The following is a 26,387-nucleotide window of genomic DNA, read 5'->3' as shown; positions in this document are numbered from 1 at the left end:
ACACATGTTAGCTAGGGGAGGGCAAGTACTTAAATTAATGACTGTTGAATTGGATCCAATGAGGAGGAAGAAATTCTCCAAAAGAGGGAGGAATGGGCACTGGGAAGCCAAAAACAATAATTCCCACTATCCCTCCTGCCTGAACCACTCATTTCCCTTGGATTCTGAGACAACTTATTCACTTGGTCTCCTCTCAGTCTACCTCTCAGGCTGTTCTCTGCCTCCTTGTTTTTACAATGGGGCAAGGCACCCTAGAAGTTGACAGAGGCTTATCCTTTGTAAGATGGGAAAAGGCTGGTTGTGAAAGGGGCAGTGTGTTCTTGAGCCGATCTATTTTGCAATCTGACAACTATTTGAAAACTCCTGGAGGGATAGGGTTGTGCCTTGTATGAAATATTCCCTGGCACCAGAATTAAGACCAAAAGCCCCAAAGTTGGGGGAAGGAGAGGGCCTCAGTAGTTCATCACTTGGCAAGGTCATCACCTGATGGTTACACTTCAGACTTTTAAGAAGTCAGACTCAGCAGAAAAGAAATATGGAGTCTGTCAGACCCTGAAGAAAAGGTGGGAGGGATGGGATACATGGCATGTGTCTCTTGATGGCAAGTCTTTGCTAGGGTAAGATGAGTTTGAGGTATATTAAATTCCGATCACATAAGCTGGAATCTGAGTGTCTTTATGAGGATAGATGGTGTCAAACATTAGACATTCGGTCCATCAAGACACTACCTGTATTGAGGAGACAGTGGGGAGTAATCCAGGGGAGCCAAAAAAAATGAGGAAGAGTAGAGGAGCAGAGGAGACAGAGGTGTGGGGAGAGAAAAGCAGAGCTACACAGAGGGGAAAACGTGTACAATGCAAGACACCTCTCAGTCCACATGGCTAGGGCTATTTCAAATATAAAATCTGTATGACTTAATAGCTATGTGATTTTGGCCAAGCTACTTTACCTGGTTGAGTCTGTTCAATCTGTGAAATTGAACGTGAATACCTCCCTCACAGGAGACTTCCAGTGTGCAGGTAACGTCTGTATCTTCACTTGGATAATAGTTACATTGAAAAAAAGAATCATAGAGCCGTACGTTTTAGATTTGTGCATTTTTCTGTATGTATGCTATACTATACTCCAATAAAAAAAACTTACAAAAAAAAAAAAAAGAACATTTCCCTTACAGGGTTGAAGATTCAATAAAATCATCTTTATAAGTCTAGCACAGTATCTGGCACATTAATGCGCGTCCAGAGTCCACAGTCCGGATACAGGGACCACGAACTTACTACCGCTTGCAGCCCAGAGACCCGACCTCTTCCTTGTTACAGACAACTTTTATCGCGGCTGCGCTCCGAGCCTGTTTGCCAGACCAAGTAACGAAGCCAGTTTAGGTATATTCTGTGAACCCCGCCAACCTGACTCTAAAAGATAGGAGAGAGAGTCGGTTTTGCGAACCCGGATGGAGTGGAGACACCAGAAGAACCTGCAATGTGACACCCAGTACCCTCCTCCCTCCAGCAGAAGGAGCTCCAGCAGCCTAGAGCGGCGTGGCTGTGGCGCGCGGTGCATTGTGGGCCAGCAGAGGCACGGACTGGCCCCGACGTTAGGGTCCCCCCAAGTGGCCAGGGGCTCGCGCTTCACTCTGCCCCCATGTACTCCAAACCTACGCAGTGAAGTGTGTCTAGACTCCAGCCAATCCAACCACCAGAGCTAGAGGTGGAGCTGGTGCAGGCTCCCAACTCTGGCTTCCAAACTCCAGCCCTTTACAGGGCGGGGTGGGGTCCACCACTGCGCGTGATGCTGAATGCCGGCCCTCTCCCCTCCTCCGGGAGGAGCTTCCTCCTCACCGCCAGACTTAAGCTAGATTCCTGCCTCCACCATCAGGCCAACCAACTTCCTTTGCAGCCCACCAGTTCCGGAAGCTGAGGCTTACTGTAACGTTGGCAAGGTGCAGAACCGAAGAGAGATCACACTGTTTTGTTCACGCTCTGTGATTGAGCCGAGGTGAGTTTCTCCTGCTGCTGTTCCATCTTTCTCGCAGAGGAGATGGCCTTGATCTGTAGTGAAACTACAGAGTTGTGTGCCTTCGGAATAGAGCGGAGAGCGCAGGCTCTGGAGGCAACCTGACTTGGTTTCGGATTTGAGCTCATTGTGATCTTGGAAAAGTTCTGTTTCTCTGGACCTCAGTTTACTCACGGATGAAAAGAGTTCCTACATCGGAACTGTAGTGAGAATTGAGATAAAGCTTTTAAAACGCCTGTCAACTATTAGGTGCTCAGTAAATTTTAGTTGCCCTCTTTTGTTTATGTTAATTTATTTTTAAGAGAGAGAGAGAGAGAGAGAGAGAGCGCGCGCGAGCACGCAAGTGGGGGAGCGGGGGAGGAGCAGAGAGAGAGGGAGACAGAATCTGAAGCTGACTCCAGGCTCAGAGCTCTCAGCGTAGAGCCCAAGGCAGAGCTTGAACTCATACTCGGACGGTCATGACCTGAGCCTAAGTTGGATGTTTAAAAGACTGAGACACCCAGGCGCCCTTGCCCTCTTCTTTTTGAGCACCAACACGATTTTTCCAGGAGCTCCGGCCTTTCTTTGGAATTGCAGAGATACTTCCTGAAAGTGGGAGTAGTGGGCAAAATTAGCTAACTTAGACACCTGCTTTGGGTTTGGGAAAGCTAGGGCTTTTCTGTTGCCTCAGACCTCTGTTACAGTGAGGCTGGAATCTGAACTGTCACCAGATAGAGCTACTATTAACTCTTCCTTTCAGCCTACTCATATCAGGCTGCAAGACCTCCCTAAAAGAGTCTTGAGGGTTCTGATCAGGCCTGTTAATTTCCCAAGATCTCAGTTTTCTTATCTGTACGTGAGCAATCCCAGTATCATCCTGTATGAAGCCACTGGGAATTTTTTTTTTTTTTTTTTTTTTTTTTTTTTTTTTTTTTTTGCTGAAAATGGTAAAGTGCTTTGATGTCTTCCAGAGATGATTCTTTCCAGGTTATCCAAGAAGTAAAAAAAGAAGGTGACGGGGGCACCTGGGTGACTCAGTTGGTTAAGCATGGGACTCTTGATTTCGGCTCAGGTCCTGATCTCAGTTTGTGAGTTGGAGCCCTATGGAGCCTGCTTGGGATTCTCTCTCCCTCTCTCTCTGTCACTCCTTGGCTTGCCTTGCACTCTCTCTCCCTCAAAATAAAGGAACAAAGAAAGAAAGAAAAAGAAAGAAAGGAAGAAAGAAAGAAAGAAAGAAAAAAAGTGATGAAGGCAGTGACTTCCTCAAATGCCCTGCAGCCCATTTGCCTTAGTGTGTGTGCTCACATGTGTTTCTACATCTATTTATGGGGCAGGCACTCTAGGAGTAAGGGGTTCAGATAGATGACCTCTGACCTCAAGGTATCCCCTAGTTTGTGAGGGAAACTCATATAAACAAACAACTGCAGCTATGTGCACAAGCTGTCAGTGCACAGGAGGAGCAAGTGCTAGCTGAAGGATGAGCAGTAATTAGCCAGACAAGGGTGGGACTTGGGGAAGCAAAGTGTGCCTGGAGTTAAGTAAGCGGTGGCTGGTTTTGCAAAGTCTGAAGCACGGAGTTTGGAATGAAGAGGTGGAAAAATGAGGAGGATGGGAGCCAGGTAATGAAGTGTATTACTAAGGACTGTGGACTTTATCCTGAAGGTAAGCAAGAACTACTGGAAGAATTTGAGCCTTGGAATCACATGTTCAGATTTAGTGAATGGATTGTGGGGAGAGGGGCTGCACTGGAAACAGAGAGATGGTGGTTCAGGTAGGGGTGGTTCGAGCTAGAGCAGTAGCAGTGGAGGCAGATATGGATGGACTGGAGAAAGACTCAAGAAATATATATTTTAGGGGCGCCTGGGTGGCTCAGTCGGTTAAGTGTCCGGCTTCGGCTCAGGTCATGATCTCACAGTCCGTGAGTTCGAGCCCTGCGTTGGGCTTTGTGCTGATCGCTCAGAGCCTGGAGCCTGTTTCAGATTCTGTGTCTCCCTCTCTCCCTGACCCTCCCCCATTCATGCTCTGTCTCTCTCTGTCTCAAAAATAAACATTAAAAAAAAGAAATATATATTTTAAAATTCTTTTCACGTCAAGAGGTACATGAAGTGTTTGGCTCAGGTCATGATCTCATGGTTCATGAGTTCAAAGCATGCTGACAGCGCAGGCCTACTTAGGATTCTCTCTCCCTCTTTCTTTTCTCCTCCCCCCACTTATGCGCTCTCTCTTTCTCTGTCTCTCTCTCTCTCTCTCTCTCAAAATAAACTTAAGAAATATATATTTACCAGTATTAGTAGTGATGGGGTTTTGGAGTGGTGGGGGTCTAGAGCCGACGGCCAAGAAAGATTTTTTGAGACTTCTTTGGTGCAAAAAAGGTGATTTTATTAAAGCACAGGGACAGGACCCATGGGCTGAAAGAGCTGCCCTGGGGTTGTAAAGAGTCAGTAATTATTTCCTATGGAGTTGGGGGGAGATAAAGGCAAAAGGGAGACCTCCAAAAGGACTTTCATATGCTAAAGAGGACTCACAAGATACTGGAGGCCTTGCTATTACCAGGCTAAGGTGGTTTTCCCTTTAGTGAGGCATTAACATTATAGGAAGTTCCTGGAGAAATGTTTCATTCTGCCTATCTCAAGTATTCATCAATGGACTGCAGGTTATAAGGAAATTTAATTTTGGGGTGCTTGGGTGGCTTAGTCGGTTGAGCATCCAACTTTGGCTCAGGTCATGATCTCGCGGTCCGTGAGTTTGAGCCCTGCGTAGAGCCCTGTGCTGACAGCTCAGAGCCTGGAGCCTGTTTCGGAATCTGTGTCTCCGTCTCTCTCTGACCCTCCCCCATTCATGTTCTGTCTCTCTCGGTCTCAAAAAATAAATAAGCATTAAAAAAAATTTATAAGGAAATTTAATTTTACCTACCATTTCCTTCTTGCCTTTGTTCTCCACATCAGAATGGAGGGGAGGGTGATGTTAGGGCTCCAGGAAACTGAAACTATAGGTTTCTGGAGATTAGGCTATTGGTAAGATTGCCTTTTTCTTATAATTTACTAAGACATTTGTAAACTGGTGGGCACTCAGGTCCTGCATGACTGTGATCTCTATCAGTTAACCACTTGTTTTCCCCTTTTCCTTTGTTCTTGGGCAGCCAGGGGTGCCTGTGGAATGTCACACTTATCCCACCTTGTTGGGGGGGGGGGGCGGGTAGGTGGTGTTTGCCGTGTCCCAGCCAAATAGACCTAATCTAGGCCAATGTTACATATTTAAAGTAGTTTTCTGTGCTTGTTTCTTAGAAGTACAAGCAAGGGTATACTCCCCTACCAATCACCTGTCAAAACCCTAAAATGGTAATAACTCAGAAATGCCAAATGAACTGAAATACTTTATTTAGATGGCTTTTCAAGACCCCATGTGATGAGGGAGCATAATGCAAGCTGAGGGCAAAGCACAAGCTATCGCTTGCGCGAACACACCACACACACACACACACACACACACACACACACACACACACACAAGGTGGGATATGTGTAATAATCTTCAGGAGCTCCTGGCTGCCCAAGAACAAAGGAAAGGACAGAAAACAGATGGTTAAACTGTTCAGTCTCCATCAGTTTACAAATGTCTTAGTAAATTACAAGAAAAAGGCAATCTTATCAATAGCCTAATCTCCAGAAACTGTAGACTCAGTTTCCTGGAGCCCCAACATCACCCCTTCGTAGTGATATGGGGAACAAAGCCAAGAAGGAAATCGCAGGTAAAATTAAAAAAAAAAATTTTAACGTTTATTTATTTTTGAGACAGAGAGAGACAGAGCATGAACAGGGGAGGGGCAGAGAGAGAGGGAGACACAGAATCCGAAGCAGGCTCCAGGCTCTGAGCCATCAGCCCAGAGCCCGATGCGGGGCTCCAACTCACGGACCGTGAGATCGTGACCTGAGTTGAAGTCGGACACTTAACCGACTGAGCCACCCAGGCGCCCCCAGAATTTGCAGGTAAAATTAAATTTCCTTATAACCTGCTGCCCATTGACAAATACTTGAGGCAAATATTTCTCCATTTCTCCAGGAACTCCCTATGTCTTTTTTTTTTTTTTTAATTTTTTTTAACATTTTATTTATTTTTGAGACAGGGAGAGACAGAGCATGAACAGGGGAGGGTCAGAGAGAGGGAGACACAGAATCTGAAACAGGCTCCAGGCTCTGAGCTGGCAGCACAGAGCCCGACACGGGGCTTGAACTCACGGACCGTGAGATCATGACCTGAGCCACCCAGGCGCCCCAACTCCCTATGTCTTAACTCCCAATGCTTTGCTAGAGGGTAAAACAGCCTTAACTTGACAAATAGCTAGGCCTGCAGTATTCTGAGAATCTTCTTTAGCATCTGAAAATCTCTTTGAAAACTTCCCCTTGACTTACCTCCTCCAACTCCTTAGTATATAAACAGTCACTCTTTACAACCCCAGTGCAGCTCTTTCTGCTTCAATAAAATCACCTTTTTGTACCAAAGACTTAGAAAATTCTTTCTTGGCTGTCAGCTCAGAACCTGCCCACCTCCCACCCCCGACTCCAAAACTTTATCAGATGGATTATACTGTGAACTTGTTGTCTGATTTGCTTTAACAGTTGTTATCCAGGCCCTTGAGTCCCTTGTGAGAGAGAGTATACAGAAAGAAGAGCATGCATGGGTCAGGTACTGTGCAAAGTGCTTTAGATCTAGTTTCTCTTCCAAATGGGGGAAGGGGTGCTGAGATTCAGATTCAGGTCTGTGCAACCCCAGGCCCTGAACTGATTCCTTTGTGCTCTGCTGTTGGATTTGATGAGTTCAGTTTTGGATATTTTGAGTCTTAGATACCTATAGGGCATACTGGTAGAGATATCTCCAGGGAGTTGAATGTACAGAACTAGGGTGGGCAGAATCAGTGCTTAAAGTGATAACTGAAGACATGAGCTTAACTAGGGAGTGAGAAGAGGATTGGGAACAGAACTCTGAGGGACACCAACATTTATAGGAAGTAAAGGAAAGGCCCATGCAGCCCAGGAACATTCATGTAAATACTGCTTCCTCTTTTTCCTGTGTTTTTGAGATCCCTGCATGCAAGCAGTGGCTATAGAGCCCTCCTCTGAGAAGAAACATAGGCACTGATTTAGGAATAATAAAACCTGAGTCCTTTAAAAAAAAAAAAAAAGAGTTTGAGTAATCTCTGTACCCAGTGTGGGGCTTGAACTTAAAACCCCAGGATCAAGAGTTACATGCTCCACTGACTGAGCCAGCCAGGCACCACTAAAATCTGAGACCTGATTCTACCTCTCCCTATGCAGACCCAGTTTTTCTCTCTTTCATGAGTAAAACCTTCCCAAATTAACGTGAGGGTTTCTGAGTGTTGCCAGAGGCCAAGCTAGGCAGTTTCTGACAACTTCAGAGCCTGTTAATTCAGGAGAAGGCTGGAAAGCCAATGCCTCAGGCAGAAGATGAGGAAGTCCAGAGCTGGCAGAGTATGACTTCCTGTCCTAGAGGAAAACATTTGTTCTTTGCAGAGACTCTTCTTTTTTAATTTTTTTTTTCAACGTTTTTTATTTATTTTTGGGACAGAGAGAGACAGAGCATGAACGGGGAGGGGCAAAGAGAGAGGGAGGCACAGAATCGGAAACAGGCTCCAGGCTCCGAGCCATCAGCCCAGAGCCTGACGCGGGGCTCGAACTCACGCACTGCGAGATCGTGACCTGGCTGAAGTCGGACGCTTAACCGACTACGCCACCCAGGCGCCCCTTTGCAGAGACTCTTCTATTCCCTCCCTTGGAGCTCTTGTTCTTTGAAGCTCTTTGTTAGGTCTTCCTACTTGTATGATCCCAACCCCCCCCCCCCCCCCAAGCCTCATTGTTTTGGGTTTTCAGTTTCAGCATCAAAAGAAAGAGAAACAAGCATCAGGTTTCTTCTTCCTTTTCGCCTTAGATCAGGCCTTTGTTCAAGGCTCTCAGTCTAAGTCCACGTGTAATTTCAGAGTTCTCCAGTGTGTGCTGGGAAATCTGGGAGAGGCCAACGGTCACTTGTTTGGGGATCAAGCCCAGGAAACCAGCCACAGACCCTGGTGGCAACTGGCAGGCTAGCTGCTCCTGTGAAGTCCAGACATGATTGCCTGATCCTCTGGCAAGTTTATATCCCTGGGAAGTTTGCTAGCACTCAAGTGATCTGTGGTTTGATGCCCAGATTGAACTTTTTGTTTTTGTTTTAGCAGAAACAGGTGGTCTCCATAACCAGGTTATGCTAGACTGTAAAGTTCTTGCAGGGGCGCCTGGGTGGCTCAGTCCATTAAGCATCTGACTTTGGCTCAGGTCATGATGTTCTGGTTCGTGAGTTCAAGCCCATGTTGGACTCTCTGCTCTCAATGCAGAGCCTGCTTTGGATCCTTTGTCCCCTCTCTCTCTGCCCCTCCCCTGCTCTCTTTCTTGCTCTCAAAAATAAACATTTATAAAAAAAAAAAATTCTTCTGGAGTCAGACGTATCAGGAAAGACAATTTTGATGTGTCAGTTATACTTAGAACTTGTCTTAGTTCTTGCTCTACCATAATATTCTGGATGTCTTTTCAGAACTTGGAAACAAAGGTTATATTTATAAAGGTATTGCTGGCAATGAAATCAATCCCAAGGGGGTGATATCTATAGTACTAATGAAATCAAGGGAAAAGGCTTCTACCTTATCCGCTCTAGGGTGAGCATTCTTTCTTTTTTCCCTTTCGCTTGGATAATTGCTATTCATCAAGACTTGACCTTGCATGCCTGGCTGGCTCAGTTGATAGAGCATGCGACTCTTGACTTTGGGGTTGTGGGTTTGAGCCCCACATTGGTGTAAAGAATACTTAAAAATAAAATCATTTTTTTTAAACTTTTTTAATGTTTATTTATTTTTGAGAGAGAGAGGGAGAGAGACAGAGCATGAGTGGGGGAGAGGCAGAGAGAGAGGGAGACACAGAATCTGAAGCAGGTTCCAGGCTCTGAGCTGTCAGCACAGAGCCCGACGTGGGGCCCAAACTCACAAATCATGAGATCATGACTTGAGCTGAAGTCAGATGCTCAACCAACTGAGCCACCCAGGCACCCCAAGAATACTTAAAAATAAAATCTTAAAAAAAAAAAAAAGACAACTCAAATATCCCCTCCATGAAGCCATCCTAGCAGGGTTACTCTTTTCTTATAGCACTTGAGCAGATTTTGCTCCTATCTTATACATTGTACTGATATCCTCAGTCCAGCCCCTACTAGCCCATAAACTCCAAGAGGGCAGGGGCTTTATTTGAATATGTATGTCTCTTAGATCTAGCACACAGCCAGGAATATTAAGCATTTGCTGCCTGAATGAGTATCCGTGGGTCATTTGGAGACTTCTGATTTTCATAGCTCTCCAAAGAGGGTTGTTCCAATCACCCACCTGTTTTGTTCAGTTGGAAATTTTCCTGTGTCTATAATTTACTGCTTTCTGCTGTGTCTAATTACCCTTCCTGGAAACCCTTTTCCCCTTGACTCTTAGGAAAGTCCAACTTACTCTTAAAAGCCAATGTCAATATTCCCTGGTCCTTGCTCTGCAGAAGTCATTTGCTTTTCTGTAGCACACTGTGATATGTGTCTACTGTGAGGCATAGCACAAGTATATTATGAGTCTGTGTTTACCTCTCTTTTCTTGCCTTTTTCCATTGGCTCTTCCTTGAATGCTTGGCTCTGCCACTTCTTAGCTGTTGATTCAAGGCAAATAACTTCACCTCTCTGAGCTTGGTTTGTTTTTTTTTTTTTTTTTTTTTTTTTAAACAATGGTCTACTTCCCTTGTAATAACCCACTCAGGCCTCGTAACATGCTGATCAGACATCTTTGTGAGGGACTAGGAGATTCTGTAGTTTCTGACAACCTCCTGCGAATGTTCATTTCATCTTCAGAGAAGTGACCCATCCCTGAGCTTGTTCTGTCACTTGGTCTCACTTTGTTTCATAATGGCCTTTACCTGTCCTACACTGGTTTGAGACCTTATGTAGTCAAGGCTGGGTACTTCAGGGAGCCACCCACCTTTGTTTTTAGGTATTAGAACTGTCTAACATAGACCTTTAGCCTGGTAGAAGGAAGGCAGCTAAACTGATGGTCCGGTTAATATTTGTCCAGGAGCTCCTGACTTTGGTTGGTTCTAGTCACCCTGTCTTAGCTGCCCTCTGCTCACAGGCATGTATACACAACCACGTGTTTGTTCTCCTTTCGCCGCTGTGCTCCCTTTACCACCCATGTTTTACAGGAGTCTTGACAGGTGGGTGGCTGAAGCTCAAGCAGCACTGACCCCCACACCATTCTCTTCCCATCTGTGTTTCAGGGAACATGGCGGCTTCCTGTGTCCTCCTGCACACTGGGCAGAAGATGCCCCTGATTGGACTGGGCACCTGGAAGAGCGATCCTGGACAGGTGAGAGATGGAGGAAAAAGAGGAGAGCTTCTTGTGCCTCTGCTAGGGAAGAGGCAGTATTTGGGAGATGGTCCCAGCACTTTCCCTAGCAGCCCCAACCCTATACTACATTTCATGTAGGAATGAGCCTGAAGGGCAGTGGGAAGAAACAAGAGAAGAGACCAGCAGTGAGCCCTTGGCTTCCTCAGCTGACTCAGAGGAAGGGCTGAGGGGCCCAGTAGAGCCGAGCGAATAGGAAGGAACTCTTTCCCTAATTGGATCTGCACTGAGTGCTGTGGCAGACATGGGATCCCTCTGTGCCTGGCCCTATGCTGACCCCTCATAACGCCACTTACCACCTTGCGCGGTGATCATGTCTCCCTCTCCTACACAGGGTTCCTTGAGGACTGGGCCACTCCCTAATGCCCAGTCCAGAGATAGACAACAGCAGGTGTCAGGATTTGAAGAATAACTATGTCAGCTGTGTAGACCAAGGGTTAGCAAACTTTTTCTTAAAGAACCAGATGGTTAATAATTTAGATTTTGCTGGATAAGTTGCAAAACGGAGGTGATTATGTATTCATGTAACCTTTTAAAGGTGTAAAAGTCATTCTTAGCACAAGGGCTGGAAAAAACAAAAGGCAGCTGCGAGCTGGAGTATAATAACCCCTGCTGTCAACTCTTCATCTTAGGGGAGCATGGGAATAGAGATCTGCTCCCACCTGGGGTGGGGCATCTTCCCAGGTCTTCTTCCTTGTTCTTTGGAAATCTGAATCAGGCTTTAGAGAAGTTTGGGGATTAAGTTTGAGAGGGACTCAGGCAGGGAGAACAGCCTCTTCTCTCAGGGATTTAGGCTGGTATTTGTGTTGTGCTCTGCCTCTTTTCCCTTTGCTTTCATTCCTGCAGTTGCCTAGAACCCTGGAGTCAGGGTCTTTGTGCTCCAGGCAGGCACTGACATGGCCCAGGACACGTCCAGGAGCTACATAAAGGCAGGAGGTGGAAGTCAGAACTGGGCCAAAACTAGGGGTATGGGGCAGCAGGGGTGAGGGGAGTACGTCTGGATAGTAAGAGCTATACCTAGATGGGGATCTTGAATGGCAAGGCCCTGACACTGTTGGTTTTGCTTCTGCTGCCATGTTTCTAGTCTGTTTTTTAGCAAATTGACTGACCTGTCCTCCTACCTGGTGTCTGCTTTCTTCTTTCCTAACAGAGGGCTCTGAGCCCAGCCTCCATCTTACTTCTCTGCCTTCCTTAATTTTCTTCCGCTCTCAGAGTTCTTCTGCTTCCCTGAACTGCCAGAACTCACTTGATCTTCACGGCTCCATAAGCATTTCTCTGTGCGTTGGCGTACAAATTATTTACCTGTATATCATGTTTCTGTAACCAGCTCTTCAGAACTAGAGAACCTGTGTCCATGACCTATATTTCTGTTCTCTGTCAAAGGATACATCCACCTGCTGAGCATCTAACTGGGAATACAATGGTAGTTTTTTGCTGGGCTCGCGTTGAGATTGCTTAGGTAGGAGGGAAACTTGGGGGTTATTGGGGTAGGCACAAAGGGGTTGGGGTCTCTGAAGAGGCTTCTGGTCCCCTCAACTAGAACCATCTTTCATCCTTTCACCCCTACTTTATGGATAACTGCAGTCATCCTGCCCCTCCCCCATCAGTGGCCCTCAGGAGGGCAGTTCCTGGCCTAGGGCAGTTTCTGGCCTAGGCCAGCAGAGCTGAAACCTCTGCTTCTCTCACCTGGCAGGTAAAGGCTGCTGTTAAGTACGCCCTGAGTGTAGGCTACCGCCACATTGACTGTGCTGCTATTTATGGCAATGAGACGGAGATTGGGGAGGCTTTGAAGGAGAATGTGGGACCTGGCAAGGTGAGGTCTGGGGCTACAGAGGGATGGGGTGAGAGAGCTCTGGAGCTGGGGCACCTGGACAGAGGGATCTGAAAGCACCTTCCTTCTAATCAGTTTCCCAGAGGTGAGGGTGGGTGACTGGGTGCCCAGGGCTCTTCTCACTATGGGCCCTGCCCCCTGTACCAGGTGGTGCCTCGAGAGGAGGTGTTTGTGACTTCCAAGCTGTGGAACACTAAACACCACCCTGAGGATGTGGAGCCTGCCCTCCGGAAGACACTGGCTGACCTCCAGCTGGAGTATTTGGACCTGTACCTAATGCACTGGCCTTATGCCTTTGAGTGAGTCTTGCCAGGGTCTTTATCCAGGGAGTCGGGTGTTGTGGGAGTCAGGTCAGGAACTTATAAGGCACAGGAGCAGAGCAGGAGCAGAGCAGGAGAGGAACATTCCTCAGCTTCCTGTGGGAACTCAGCCTTTTATGCCACAGCATCCAGAAGTTTAGCTACAGAAAAGGAGTGCAGCTTCGCATGGTGTGTACCCTAGGGGTGCACGGGTGGTCCCTCCTGCCCCCTTTATTTATTCAAAAAACTACTAGCTTTTAAGCTAGGCCTAGAGGTTGCTGTAGAGAGTCAGCTCCAGCAGAGGGCGTGAAAGGAGCCTTACCATCAGCTCTGTGCACTGTAATGAAAGAAGGTTGCAAGAGCATGCAACTCTCTGAGGGGGAAGAAGTTCAAGATTTTCCAGAGGAGAAGAGGTACAATGTGTCTAGGAAGAAGAGGAGCGGAAATGGGCATTCTGTATAAAGTTAATGCCTGGGTCATGACCTTAAGGGGTTTCTTTTTTTTTTTTTTTTAATGTTTTTTTTTTCAATGTTTATTTATTTTTGAGACAGAGAGAGACAGAGCATGAACAAGGGAGGGGCAGAGAGAGGGGGAGACACAGAATCTGAAACAGGCTGCAGGCTCTGAGCGGTCAGCACAGAGCCCGACGCGGGGCTCGAACTCACAGACCATGAGATCATGACCTGAGCCGAAGTCGGACGCTCAACCGACCAAGCCACCCAGGCGCCCCAAAGGGTTTCTTTAATAAGGTTTCTTATTCTTGGCTTTTTGCCCTTTCTGGGCTTAGTATGGGGACACAGAGTGGCTGGATGGGCAGGTAAGGTAGGAGGCCTACATTTGTGCCCACTCATGGGGAACTGTCTTTCACTTAGGCGAGGAGACAACCCTTTCCCTAAGAATGTTGATGGGACTATCCGCTATGATTCTACCCACTACAAGGAGACCTGGAAGGCTCTGGAGGCACTGGTGGATAAGGGGCTGGTACGGGCACTGGGCCTGTCCAACTTCAGCAGTCGGCAGATTGATGACGTGCTCAGTGTGGCGTCTGTGCGCCCAGCTGTCTTGCAGGTAAGTACAGCAAAGCAGATCTGTTGGTTTGGGGGTATATGTGTGTTCAAGAACATGAGTGAGCAGATGATGCATCTGTTTTATGGAGATGGTTAGCAAGTTTTCAGAAGTGTTAGTGTAAAATTCTATGCATAAAGAAGGGCACTAAGGGTGCCTGGGTAGCTCAGTCTGTTGAGTGTCTAACTCTTGATTTCGGCTCAGGTTGTGAGCCCAGGGTTATGGGATCGAGCCCTGTGTTGAGTGCTATGCTGACAGCTCAGAGCCTGGAGCCTGCTTCAGATTCTGTGTCTCCCTCTCTCTCTCTCTGCCCCTCCCCTGTTCGAGCTTGTCTTTCTCAAAAATAAACATTTAAAAAAAACAACTTAATTTTTTTTTAAATTTTTATTTTAGAGAGTGTGTGAGTTGGGAAGAGGGACAGAGGGAGAGAATCCCAAGCAGGCTCCAAGCTCAGTGCAGAGCCCAACACAGGGCTTGATCCCATGACCCTGAGATCACGACCAAAACCAAAATCAAGAGTCAGACACTCAACTGACTAAGCCACCCAGGTGCCCCAAAAAATAAAAACTTAAAGATAAAGGGCATTGAGTTAACTACACTGGAATTAAATTTCAAAAAAGCTAAAAAAGTCTGTTTGACTGAAACACAATGGAAATAAATATGAATAACATACATACAAAGTAAGATTGAGGGTGCCTAGGTAGCTCAGTGGGTTAAGCATATGATTCTTGGTTTCAGCTCAGGTCTCGGCTCAGGTCGTGATCTCAGGGAGTTCGAGCACCACATAGGGCTCTGTGCTGACAGCGTGGAGCCTGCTTGGGATTTTCTCTCTCCTTCTATCTCAGCCCCTCCCCTGCTCTCTCTCTCAAATAAATAAACTTAAAAAAAAATTAAAAATAGATAAAGTAAGTTTCTGTCAGAACAAGTACTATATATTGGTTCATATCAAATATAAGAATATTAGAAAACCAAAAATAAATGAAAGGCATTGAAGTGTGGGAAGAGAATGAAATGGACAGTGGAAGATGGAGAGTGAGAAAAGTGATTTGAGGGGAAGTGGGGGGATCAGCAGTGCAAGGTTGGTCAAGATGTGTGGGTGGGGTTCTAAAATTTGGGTGTGGCCAACCTATAGTAATGGGTTTTTTCTTGATTCAGGTGGAATGCCACCCATACCTGGCTCAGAAGGAGCTGATTGCCCACTGCCAAGCACGTGGCCTGGAGGTGACTGCTTATAGTCCTCTGGGCTCCTCTGATCGTGCTTGGCGTGATCCTAATGAGCCTGTCCTACTGGAGGAGCCAGTGGTCTTGGCACTGGCTGAAAAGTATGGCCGGTCTCCGGCTCAGATCCTGCTCAGGTGTGCGCAGTCTTGGAGAAAGGTGGGGGAGGGCACTGGATTGGGAGGCAAGTGTTGAGGGATGTGGTTGCTAATCTTGCCATGTATGTAATCTGGGGGAAGCTACTCTGAGGCATGTTCCCCATTCTAGTGAGGCTCAGGGAGTCCAGGAGTTTAGAGAACACTGCGTGGAAGACAAAACACTGCTTGTGAGTACTGACTCCTCTTCCTAATTCTATTTCAATCACCCACCTTAGGTGGCAGGTCCAGCGGAAAGTGATCTCCATCCCCAAGAGTATCACACCTTCACGTATCCTTCAGAACATCCAGGTACTTGGTGATGGGTCCTTTCTCTTTTAGACCATTGGGACACAGTCTGGCTCCGACTCTGCCTGGCAAGAAGGCAGTGTTCTGGAATCTCAACTTCCACACACAAAGCTGGCTTTCCTGACCTCCACTTTCCCTCCCCAGGTGTTTGACTTCACCTTTAGCCCAGAAGAGATGAAGCAGTTAGACACCCTGAATAAAAATTGGCGATATATTGTGCCCATGATCACTGTGAGTAAATATCATGTGCTAGAGTTAGAGAATAAATGTAAGTTTTGCGGCAGGAGTCTGGCCCAAAACTGGCCTCAACCTTGCTGGTCAGAGGAGAGGCAGGATGTTGTTGGTAGGATTGCTGTTCCTGCACACAGTGGGCTTTTTTATTTTTATTAAGCTTGGGGAAGTAGTATGGCTTGGGAATAAAGCATATAGCCTGTGAGTCCCAGGCTATATGACCTTGTGACCTAGAACAAGTTATTTAACTTCTCCAAGCCTCAGTTTCCCAGTAAACTGAGACATAGCAAGTTCCCAGTTCTTGCCACATAGCAAGTTCTCAGTAAATGGTATAAATAAGAGGAGCCTAGAAGGCATTCTCAACCTTGGTAGAGGGATTGAGGTTGGGTTGAAGCCTTTTACACATAGGGATATAAATAATTCCTTATCCCAGCTGAGACTGCAATTTCTTAGGGGCAGGGGCAGGTATATAACAGACTATGGTTTGCTGGAGTGCTGACACTGGCATTGTCTGAGGTCCAGGTCCTGCCACTGCCATCTGTCATAGTGCTTACAGGTGACATTGTTTATGAAGATTCAGGGAAAAATGCCCTGTGTCTTTGGAATGTCAATTCCTCCTAATAGTCATCTGTCTGTCTCTCTTTCCAGGTGGATGGGAAGAGGGTCCCGAGAGATGCAGGGCACCCTCTGTATCCTTTTAATGATCCATACTGAGACCACCACTCTGTGGTTTCCTTTCCAGCTCTCCAGCTACAAGGTCCTGCCACCCCCAGAAAGAAGGAGTTAATAAAACCACTGGAACATCCATACTACTTGCTTGTCTTATTTGTCTGGTCAGACCCAAGATAAAAATGGTTTCCCTTAGGAATGCCAGACCTAGGGACGCTGGATTGCACCAGCCCCAAGCCCAGACTTCTTTTGGTTCTGGAGGAACAAGAATGTGGCTGAATTCCAGTTCTACTTTCTTGAATTAGGTACCTTGATGGAGCAGTGCCATCTACTGGCAGTTTGCAGCACTTACATGCTCCCCCAGAGTGCCCAAAATTGGTTCTTGGCGTGCCATTATGGCAGTGGGATCCCATGGTTTCGTGACACTGCTGGGCCTGGGTCTTGGGTTCCCACCCCACCACCCTGTTCAGCCCCTAGGTTTAGGACTGTGAAGTGGAAAACAAACAAACATTCAGAAGTTTGAGAATTCCAGCTTATAATACCAAGAAAGGAGGGGATAGGGGCTTTGTCTCATAGACACTATAGTCAGTATGCATAGGCTACCTGAAGGAGGTCAAGTCAGTCTAAAAACTTGTCAGTCTGCATGTATTTTATGTATTTTGTAGTCCCACCAGAAGCCACTGAGGTTTTTTGTTGTTGATGTTGTTTTTTTAATGTATATTTATTTATTTTTGAGAGAGAGGGAGACAGAGAATCCCAAGCAGGCTCTGCACTGCCAGCTCAGAGCCTGACACAGGGCTCAATCCCACAAACTGTGAGATCATGACGTGAGCCAAAACCTAGAGTCAGGCACTTAACTTACTGAGTCACCCAGGTGCCCTAGCCACTGTGGTTTTAGGAGAGTTTTTTGTTGTTGTTGTTGTTTTTTAATGTTTATTTATTTCTGAGGCAGAGAGAGACAGAGCATGAGTGGGGGAGGGTCAGAGAGAGAGGGAGACACAGAATCAGAAGCAGGCTCCAGGCTCTGAGCTGGCAGCACAGAACCCAATGCGGGGCTTGAACTCACAAACCATGAGATCATGACCTGAGCCGAAGTCGGTCGCTCAACCGACTGAGCCACCCAGGTGCCCCAGGAGAGTTTTTGAATAATTCCTCTAAAAAGTCACACAAAACATATTTTAGTTTTCCAGTGGAACCATTGCTCTTCATTCAACACATATTTATTGGGTACTTACATGAGTTAAGCACAATGTCAGACCCAGGGGACCAAGACACATAGGTCCTTACGGTTTAACGGAGGAGACAGACTTTAAGTAATTGCATAATTAGTTTAATTACACTTGGAAGAAGTGTTATGAAAAAACACAGAGTAAGGAGCCTACTGATTTAATCAGCAGAGATATGAAGGATGAATAGGGATTAATTAGTTAAAAGAGGTGAGCATGAGAACAGTATTCCATATAACTTGAATAGCTTGTGGTAGCGGGGGAGCCTTGAAACTAGAAGAAGCTGTTGGGAAAACCTAAAGAAGTCTTTTGTAATAAAAACTGAAAGTGAGTGGGGATGAGATGGCATGAAATAATGCTGAAATTAGGTAGGGCCTGGTGATGGAGGGCCTAGTTAAAGATTTTGCTTTTATCCTGAACGCAGCAGGAAGCCACACAGTTTGGAGCCAGAATAACTTGTCATGATACGTGTCTTAGCAACACAATGCTGATGCAGTGGAGAGAATGGATTAAACGGATAAAAAGTAGATGGAGGGAGCATGTTGGAAGTTAGTCGTTTTTTCTGGTCCTTTCTACCTGGAACAACCCATCCTTTAGCCCACTGTGCAGTTAACACCTCTTCCTTAAATGTCCAGTTTAGCTGTCACTTCCTCTGGGACCTCTTTCCTGACCTCCCCCTCCCCAGGTTGTTTGCTATATGATTCCATAGCTTCTGACTCATGATTCAAGTTTCTACAATTATGAAGTAGTTTGAGTGTGAGGTGTATTAATTTGCTAGGCCTGCTGTAACAGTACCACAGAATGGGTGGCTTAAACAACAGAAATTTATTCCTCACACTTCTGGAAGTTACAAGTCTAAGATGAAGGTGTCAGGATTGCTTCCTTCTGAAAGTCATGAGGGAAGGATTTGTGCCAGGCCTTTTTCCTTGGCTTATAGATGGCCATCTCCCTGTGCTTTTACAACTTCTCTCTGTATACTTCTATGTCCAAATTTCTTCTCTCTCTCGTTCTCTTTTTTTTTTTTTTTTTTGCCACAGAAAAAACCTAAGACTTTATTATTCCCATTCCAAAGGGCAGGTCTTCGAAGGATGAGGGAATTCCAACTGTGAGGAGGAGGTCCCTGCTTGCCTTCGATAAGTAGGTTCTGCAGGACCACAATGACCCAGTCCCACACAGGAACATCTTGGAGATGCAGTGGTTTTGTTGATTGGCTTGGACTTCTTACTCTTGCCACTCTTGGAGACATCAGTCCACATCTCTCACATTCTCCAGCACCATGGTGCTATGCCTGTCAAAGGCCTTCCCAGGGCCCAGGGGCTTCTTGTTGCAGCAGTTGATGAACACTTGGGCGTTCTTGACTGTGTGAGCACAGAGAGTGGACCCGTGTTAAACTCTTCATCCTCCCACTTCTGTAGCTCCTCTGGGGTCATCTCACTCTTGAGCTTCTTTTATGTATGTATGTATGTATGTATGTATTTAATTTACATCCAAATTAGTTAGCATATAGTGCAACAATGATTTCAGGAGTAGACTCCTTAATGCCCCTTACCCATTTAGCCCATCCCCCCTCCCACAACCCCTCAGTAACCCTCTGTTTGTTCCACATTTAAGAGTCTCATGTTTTGTACACTTCCCTGTTTTTATATTATTTTGCTTTCCTTGTGTTCATCTGTTCTGTGTCTTACAGTCCTCATATGAGTGAAGCCATATATTTGTCTTTCTCTGACTAATTTCGTTTAGCATAATACCCTCTAGTTCCATTCACGTAGTTGCCAAGTGGCAAGATTTCATTCTTTTTGGTTGCTGAGTAATACTCCATTGTGTGTGTGTGTGTGTGTGTGTGTGTGTGTGTGTGTGTGTGTGTGTCTTCTTTATCCATTCATCCATTGATGGACATTTGGGCTCTTTTCATACTTTGGCTATTGTTGATAGTGCTGCTATAAACATTGGGGTGCATGTACCCCTTTTAAACAGCATACCTGTATCCCTTGAATAAATACTTAGTAGTGCAATTGCTGGGTCGTAGGGTAGTTCTATTTATATCACTCTTGAGCTTCTTGAGGAGGCTCACGGTGGTAGTGGCTTCACTCCCAGGTCAGTCCAAATTTCTTCTTATAAGGACACCAGTCATGTTGGATTAGGGCCCATCCTAATGACCTCATTTTAACTTAATTATCTCTTTAAAGACCCTGTCTCCAAATACAGCCACATTCTGAGGTACTGGGAGTTAGGAGTTAAGTATAGAAATTTGGAGAGGACACAATTCAGCCCATATGAGGAAGCAGAAGTTATTGAACATAACATGAAATTATTCACTAATAAACTGAAAACTGACTGATTAAAAATTGTTCCTGACTCAAACATCTCACCCTACTTAACTTTAGGATTTCTCTGTTGACATCTTTGACTAATCACTGGATAATACAGTGCACATCCACTGCAAAGTGAAATTGCAAATCTTGCAAAAGATGTATTATTTGATGAAACAATGGAAGTGAAGCTGGAGAAATTTCATACAACATACCCAAAGCCATTGATAAGTGAGGATCTGATAGTTAACCAACAAAGAAAATCAAAGATGAGGACACTAGCCTTTGAAGGAAGATACTTAATATCAAAGTATTAAGGCTTTTTGGAAAACTATGAAGTCCTCAAGTATTTTTACAAAAATGATTCTTTTTATGATTATTGTTTTGAATAAAAAGAATTTCAAAATGAGACTTGCCTTTCTAAGACTACATTCCAGAAGAAAGGAAGAGAGTGCTCACCGGCTAATGGCTAGCACCACCACATTCTAGTTCTTACACCAAAAATTTTTTATACACCAGTACAATCTAACACCTCTCAGAAACTGCCTTGTAGTCTGCAAGGGAGAGTCCATCTCACAGGCAGGTAGTAAAAATGAGACCTTGTAACATTGTGTAGGGGAAGGAATGTGAACCTTGTAGTCAAAATGTTGATGAATCTAAAAAAGGATACTGGAGGGGTGCCTGAGTGGCTCAGTTAACAGTCAGTTCCACTCTTGATCTTGGCTCAGGTCATCTCACAGCTTGGCTCATGATTTTGAGCCCCCGCATCTGTCTTCGTGCTGACAACACAGAGCCTGCTTGGGATTCTCTCCCTCTTTCTCTGCCCCTCCTGCTTGTGCTCTCTCTCTCAGAATAAATAAGTAAACATTTAAAAAAAAAAAAAAAAGATACTTGAAAAAGGGGACTGATAACATGTATTTGAAAGAGGTCACCGTATTCATGTAGGAAAATATCCATTAAGGAGTCCTGATATTTGTCCAAAGCATTAAAATATTGAAAATCTCTTTTTTAAAAAAAAATTTCTTTTTATTTTTTGAGAGAGAGAGAGCGCATGAGAAAGAGAATCTCATGCAGCCCCTGCACTGTCAGTGCGGAGCCCAAAGCAAGGCTCTAGCTCACTGGAAGCAGGGCTTGAGTTCATGAACCATAAGATCATAACTTGAGCCAAAGGCGTCCCTGAAAATCTTTTTATTGGTTGAGATGTTAACTGCTAGAATGTTCATGACAAGTTCTGTTGATTTTCCTCTTTATATTCCTTTCTGTGGATCGTCCACACTTCAACACCCATATATTCATGAAACTATGTTTTCAAATTTATTAACATATAGTTATTCTTAATATGCTTATTTTTAAATTGTGTTTAAGTTTCTATAGTTATTTCTTCTGCATTTTCCTTTCTGCATTTGCTATCTATATATTTTTTCTGCACATATTTAATTTTTTTAAAAGAAGCAGTCTCTAGTTTTATTATTTTTCAATTTTTCTCTTGATTTCTGCCATATCTTCCTTATGTCTTTTCCTCCTGAGATTTCTCTATTGCTCTTTTTTTAACTTCATAAATTGAATTATTAGGTCATTCTTTTTACTGTTTCCTGACAAAATTTTTTGAAAGCTAGAATTCATGTAAATGCAGCTTCATGTCCTATGAATTTTGACATATAGAGTGTTCATTATCACTCCATTCTAAGTATTTAACTTCCTTCGTGATTTAAAAAACATATTTTTAATGTTTGTTTTTGAGAGAGAGAGACAGAGAGAGAGCACGCAAGTAGGGGAGGGGCAGACAGAGAGGGAGACACAGAATCTGAAGCAGGCTTCAGGCTCTGAGCTATCAGCACAGACCTTGATGGGGGGCTTGGACTCACGGACCGCGAGATATGACCTGAGCCCAAGCTGAATGCTTAACCAACTGAACCACCCAGGTGCCCTCCTTCATGATTTTTTAACCCAAGGGATATTTATACTATGTTATTTATGCTATATACAGTTGACCCTTGAACAACACAGAAGTTAGAGGCACTGATCCCTCTTCCCTCCCACTCCTCACAAAAATCCACATATAGCTTTTTTAATCCCCTCAAACTTAGCTACTAATAGCCTACTGTCAACTAGAAACTTTATCAATAACATAAACAGTCATTTAACACATATTTATGTTATATGAATTACATATAGTATTCTTACAATGAAGCTAGAGAGAAGAAAATGTTATTAAGAAAATCATAGGGGCATCTGGGTGGCTCAGTTAGTTAAGTGTCCGACTTCAGCTCAGGTCACGATCTCGCAGTTCATGAGTCTGAACCCTGTATCAGGCTCTATGCTGTCAGCTCAGAGCCTGGAGCCTGCTTCAGATTCTGTGTGTGTCTCTCTCTCTCTCTGCCCCTCCCTCTCTCTCTCTCTTTCAAAAATAAATAAAAACATTAAAAATATATATTTAAAAAAATCATAGGGGCGCGTGGGTGGCTCAGTCGGTTGAATGTCCAACTTCATTTTGGCTCAGGTTATGATTTCAGGGTTGTGGGATCAAGCCTTGCATTGGGCTCCTTGCTGAGCATGGAGCCTGCTTAAGATTCTCTCCCTCTCTCTCTCTCTCTCTCTGCCCCTCCTTTTCTTCTTAAATTAAAAAGAGAAAATCATAAGGAAGAGAAAATACATTTAGAGTGCTATACTGTAAAAAATCCATGTGTAAGTGGATCCACACAGTTCAAACCCATGTTGTTGCTCAAGGGTCAACTCTATAAATGTTAATTTGCAGTGCAATAAAGCTTAGTGATTGGAGAATATAGTCTGTACAATAATGACAAGGATTCTTTAGAATTTATTGGGATTTTTCTTGTGGCCTAATATATGGTCCATTTTTGTAAATCATCCATAATGTTTGAATATAATGTGCATTTGAAGTTTTGAGTATAGATTTCTACATATATTTAGTCACTTGAGCATATTAATAGTATTAGTCATGTCTTCAACATTTCTGCTAATTTTTTGTGTGCTTATAATGATTTCTGAGTGACAAGCATTTAAAATTTAACTACAATTATTGACTTATCTCTATCTATTTTGCAATTCTGGTAGTTATTGCTTGATATGTGATTATCTAAGATGTTTATTTCTGTCTTATATAACATTTTTTTAAAAGTTTATTTATTTTGAGGGGCGCCTGGGTGGCTCAGTGCGTTGAGCATCCGACTTCGGCTCAGGTCACGATCTCATGGTCAGTGAGTTCGAGCCCCGCGTCGGGCTCTGTGCTGACAGCTCAGATCCTGGAGCCTGCTTCGGATTCTGTGTCTCCCTCTCTCTCTGACCCTCCCCCGTTCATGCTCTGTCTCTCTTTCTCAAAAATAAATAAAAACATTAAAAAAATTATTAAAAAAAATTTATTTATTTTGAGAGAGAGAGAGAGTGAGCAGGGGAGGAGCAAAGAGAGAGGGAGAGAGAGAATCCCAAGGAGGCTCTGCACTATCAGCACAGAGCCCAATGCGGGGCTTGAACCCATGAACTGCAAGATCATGACCTGAGCTAAAATCAAGAGTCAGACAATCAACAGATTGAGCCACCCAGGTGCCCCTATGTTATATAACATTTTGAGAGTAAGCAGCTTAGAGCTGGTATACTGGCTCCGTGATGCTAGGAACATAGGCTTCTCCTGTATTACTGCTTTGTCATTCCTGGGGCATTGCCCTGATTGACATGGTTGAAGATGGTTCACCAAGTCTTTTTTCTTTTTTTTAGGTTTTATTTTTATTTACTCATTTTGAGAGAGAGAGAGAGAGAGAGAGAGAGAGAGAGAGAGAGAGACGAGCAGGGGAGGGACAGAGAGAGAGGGAGAGAGAATCTCAAGCAGGTTCTTCATTGTCAGTGCAGAAGCCCAATGTGGTGCTCAAATTCATGAACTGTGAGATCACGACCTGAGCCAAGGAAGGAAGCTTAATGCACTGAGCCACCCAGGTGCCCCTCACTACCAAGTCTTTTGAAAGACCAGCCCCTTCCCTTTGATGTGTCTATCTGGAAGTTGCACACATTGCTTCTGTTCACTTTCCATTAACCAGAATGTCATCATGTGAGTACTACCTCCATGGGACAGTGACAAATAAATATATAAATATATAAATAAAATAAAATAAAAATAAAAATATATATATAAATAAATTAAAATCAGGATTCTGTTACTACTATAGAAAAAGGGGAACATGCATATGGGAAGACAACTAGCTGCCTGTCACAAAGTCTCAACATTTTGTATGTAATCATTTAATCCCTTTTTTTCAATATCCTTCTACTCTCAACCTTCACTCAGTTCAACATCCTTTTTTGTTTTATCCTTTTTTTTTTGAAGGGTTTTTTTTTCTTTAATACATCTGAAAAGAATGCATGTACAAAGAATTGAGACATGTGAAAGCATTGGTTCAACACTAATGAATCTATGAGAATTAGGATTTGGGGAAGGCGGAGAAGATTACCTAAACATTTTTAAAAATTGGGAACTGCAACCAAAATAAGCAGATAAAATCCCCATTAACACTCATGAAGAATCTTCATAAGACTCCATTTTTTTTACTAAACTAGAGAGCCTTAACTAGCTACTCTAGGGTTCCCCGTATGCAAAACAGAAATAAGGGGATTCCCCTGACTGGTCCCCACGTTGTTAAATGTCCTCCCCACCCCCACCCGCACCCCCAGCTTCTTCATGAAGCAGGTCTGTCTCCATCCTCCAACTTGAAAGAGGATGTGCATCATTCCACAGACATCTGTCTTCTAGCACCACCCCTCACACTTCCTCGATCTACCAGGTCTCTGGCTGTGTTTTAGGAACACCGTATCATACGCTACTAAGCTGGACATCTACCTAAGCATGTAAGACAATGACTGACAGGGAAAAAAATGTTTTTTAATTACGTACTCAATCCATTTGGTGTATTTCAAAAGGTGCAATACTTTTCTTCATTTATCAATGAATGAAGCTAGAAATTAACTTCAAAAAAAAATCAGCAAATGGCAAACAAATTTCCTTGAAAGTCACAGTCACATATAGAGTGCATCCTAGAAAAGAGGAGGGGCAAGACAGGTTCCACCTGCTTTCATGAGTTTCATCAAGTACTAGACATACTCAAGGGTGGAGAGAAAGGCAACTTTCAAAAAGGAGTATGTTATTAAATGAAACATTTATTATACTCCTTCCTAAGAGCACCAGGTGGGGGACAAGTGTTCTAAACTAGCTCTAGGAAGTGGAATGTGGAGTCAGTCCATCCTCCTCCCCTTAAGGGCTGTCCAATGGTTACTGAATTTAAAAAACATGACTAAATAAAAACAAATCCCCCACACACTCCCCCCCAAAAAAGAACAAAAACAAAAACAAAAAGAACAAAAACAAAAACAAAACCCCTAAATGTCCCAGATTATTCTCCAGAGTGGATGGAGCCCCGGGAGCAGCTTCAACAGCCCAAGTTAGTCTGTTACAGAGTCATCACAAGCATGCCTTGCTTTTAAACAAACAAAACAAAACAAAACAAAAAAATTTTTTTTTTGAAACAACAGAACAAAAACTAGTACTAACCACTTTTCTGACAATACACAATTACTCAAATTAACTAGTACTGAGAGGGGGAAGGGGACCATACCTATGGGCCTTGTCTCACATGAGTGCATGTGGGTAGGTGCAGGGCATTTGTCATTATTGCAAAAACGAATTTTAATTTTTAATTTTTAGTTTGATTTAACATTGCTTTTAGTACGATGGTGACACCAGCTGTGCGGAAAGGGCTCTGGAGATGTTCATAGCAGCACACACCTGTGGGTCTTCTTTGGTTCTGGAGGCTCCAGGGCAGCCAATATTGCTTCGTCAAATACATTCTCTAGGCCTTTCTGTGAGTGCAGAACACTCCACATACTCGACCGCCTTCAGGTCATGGGCCAGCTTTTCAGCAGTTTCTGGAGTGATAGGCTTTGTTTGTTCTTGGCAAGTTTCTCAATCATAGAGGGGTCATCTAGGAGATCAATTTGGGTCCCAACAAGCAAGAAAGGAGTCTTTGTATCTCAGGCACCCACTTCTCCTTCACATTTTCAAATGGGGATGGAGAGACCACTGAAAAACAGACTAGAAATACATGTTTGTGGATAACTCAGCGGTCGTAATCTGTCATAATCCTCTTGACCTGCAGTATCAAAAAGTCCAAGAGTATATGGCTCTCCACCAATCATAACTGTGACTGCATAGTTGTCAAAAACAGTCGGTACATACTCTGATGGAAATTTATTTGTTGTGTAGGATATCAGGAGACAGGTTTTACCAACGGCACCATTGCCCACAACAACACACTTAATTGTCTGCATTGCTGAAACAGTTTTGTATCCATTTTAAATATTTCAAATTCAATGATGACCTCAGCTTCTCCGCCGGGGCCTTTTTATCCTTTTTTTATTAAGAAAAATTTTTTTAAATTTATTTTGAGAGAGAGCGAGAGAGAGCAAGGAGGAATAGAGAGAGAGGGAGAGAGAGAGAGAATCTCAAGCAGGTTCTGCACTGTCAGCACAGAGCCCAATGCAGGGCTCCAACTCACAAACGCCTGAGATCATGACCTAAGCCCAAATCAAGAGTTGGATGCTTAATTGATTGAGCCACCCAGGCTCCCCTGTATTA

At 44.3% G+C, this 26,387-nt stretch overlaps 1 protein-coding gene and 2 pseudogenes across 2 annotated transcripts; 1 reads left to right on the top strand and 2 right to left on the bottom strand.

Moving 5' to 3' along the window:
• The first annotated feature begins 1,610 nt into the window (after window positions 1-1,610).
• AKR1A1 (aldo-keto reductase family 1 member A1) lies at window positions 1,611-16,355 on the top strand. Of its 2 annotated transcripts, none has more exons than XM_019449478.2 (9): window positions 1,611-1,995; window positions 10,332-10,420; window positions 12,153-12,272; window positions 12,438-12,589; window positions 13,462-13,657; window positions 14,810-15,009; window positions 15,246-15,318; window positions 15,460-15,546; window positions 16,195-16,355. In XM_019449478.2, exons 2-9 carry the CDS (start codon window positions 10,337-10,339, stop codon window positions 16,258-16,260), a joined length of 978 nt encoding a protein of 325 aa, XP_019305023.1. In that variant the 5' UTR covers window positions 1,611-1,995; window positions 10,332-10,336; the 3' UTR covers window positions 16,261-16,355. The 2 variants fall into 2 exon arrangements, with proteins under 2 accessions (XP_019305023.1, XP_019305024.1); XM_019449479.2 differs by lacking the exon at window positions 1,611-1,995 and adding an exon at window positions 5,812-5,978.
• Window positions 16,356-17,850: 1,495 nt separating this feature from the next.
• On the bottom strand, window positions 17,851-18,874 carry LOC109266623 (small nuclear ribonucleoprotein Sm D2-like; annotated as a pseudogene).
• A 6,547-nt stretch (window positions 18,875-25,421) lies between these two features.
• On the bottom strand, window positions 25,422-26,147 carry LOC109266968 (cell division control protein 42 homolog; annotated as a pseudogene).
• Between the last annotated feature and the right edge of the window lie 240 nt (window positions 26,148-26,387).

This window comes from Panthera pardus, unplaced genomic scaffold (assembly GCF_024362965.1).
Source record: "Panthera pardus isolate Hobbes unplaced genomic scaffold, ASM2436296v1 HiC_scaffold_11, whole genome shotgun sequence".
Taxonomy (NCBI): domain Eukaryota; kingdom Metazoa; phylum Chordata; class Mammalia; order Carnivora; family Felidae; genus Panthera; species Panthera pardus.
This window is presented reverse-complemented; position numbering and strand designations above follow the sequence as displayed.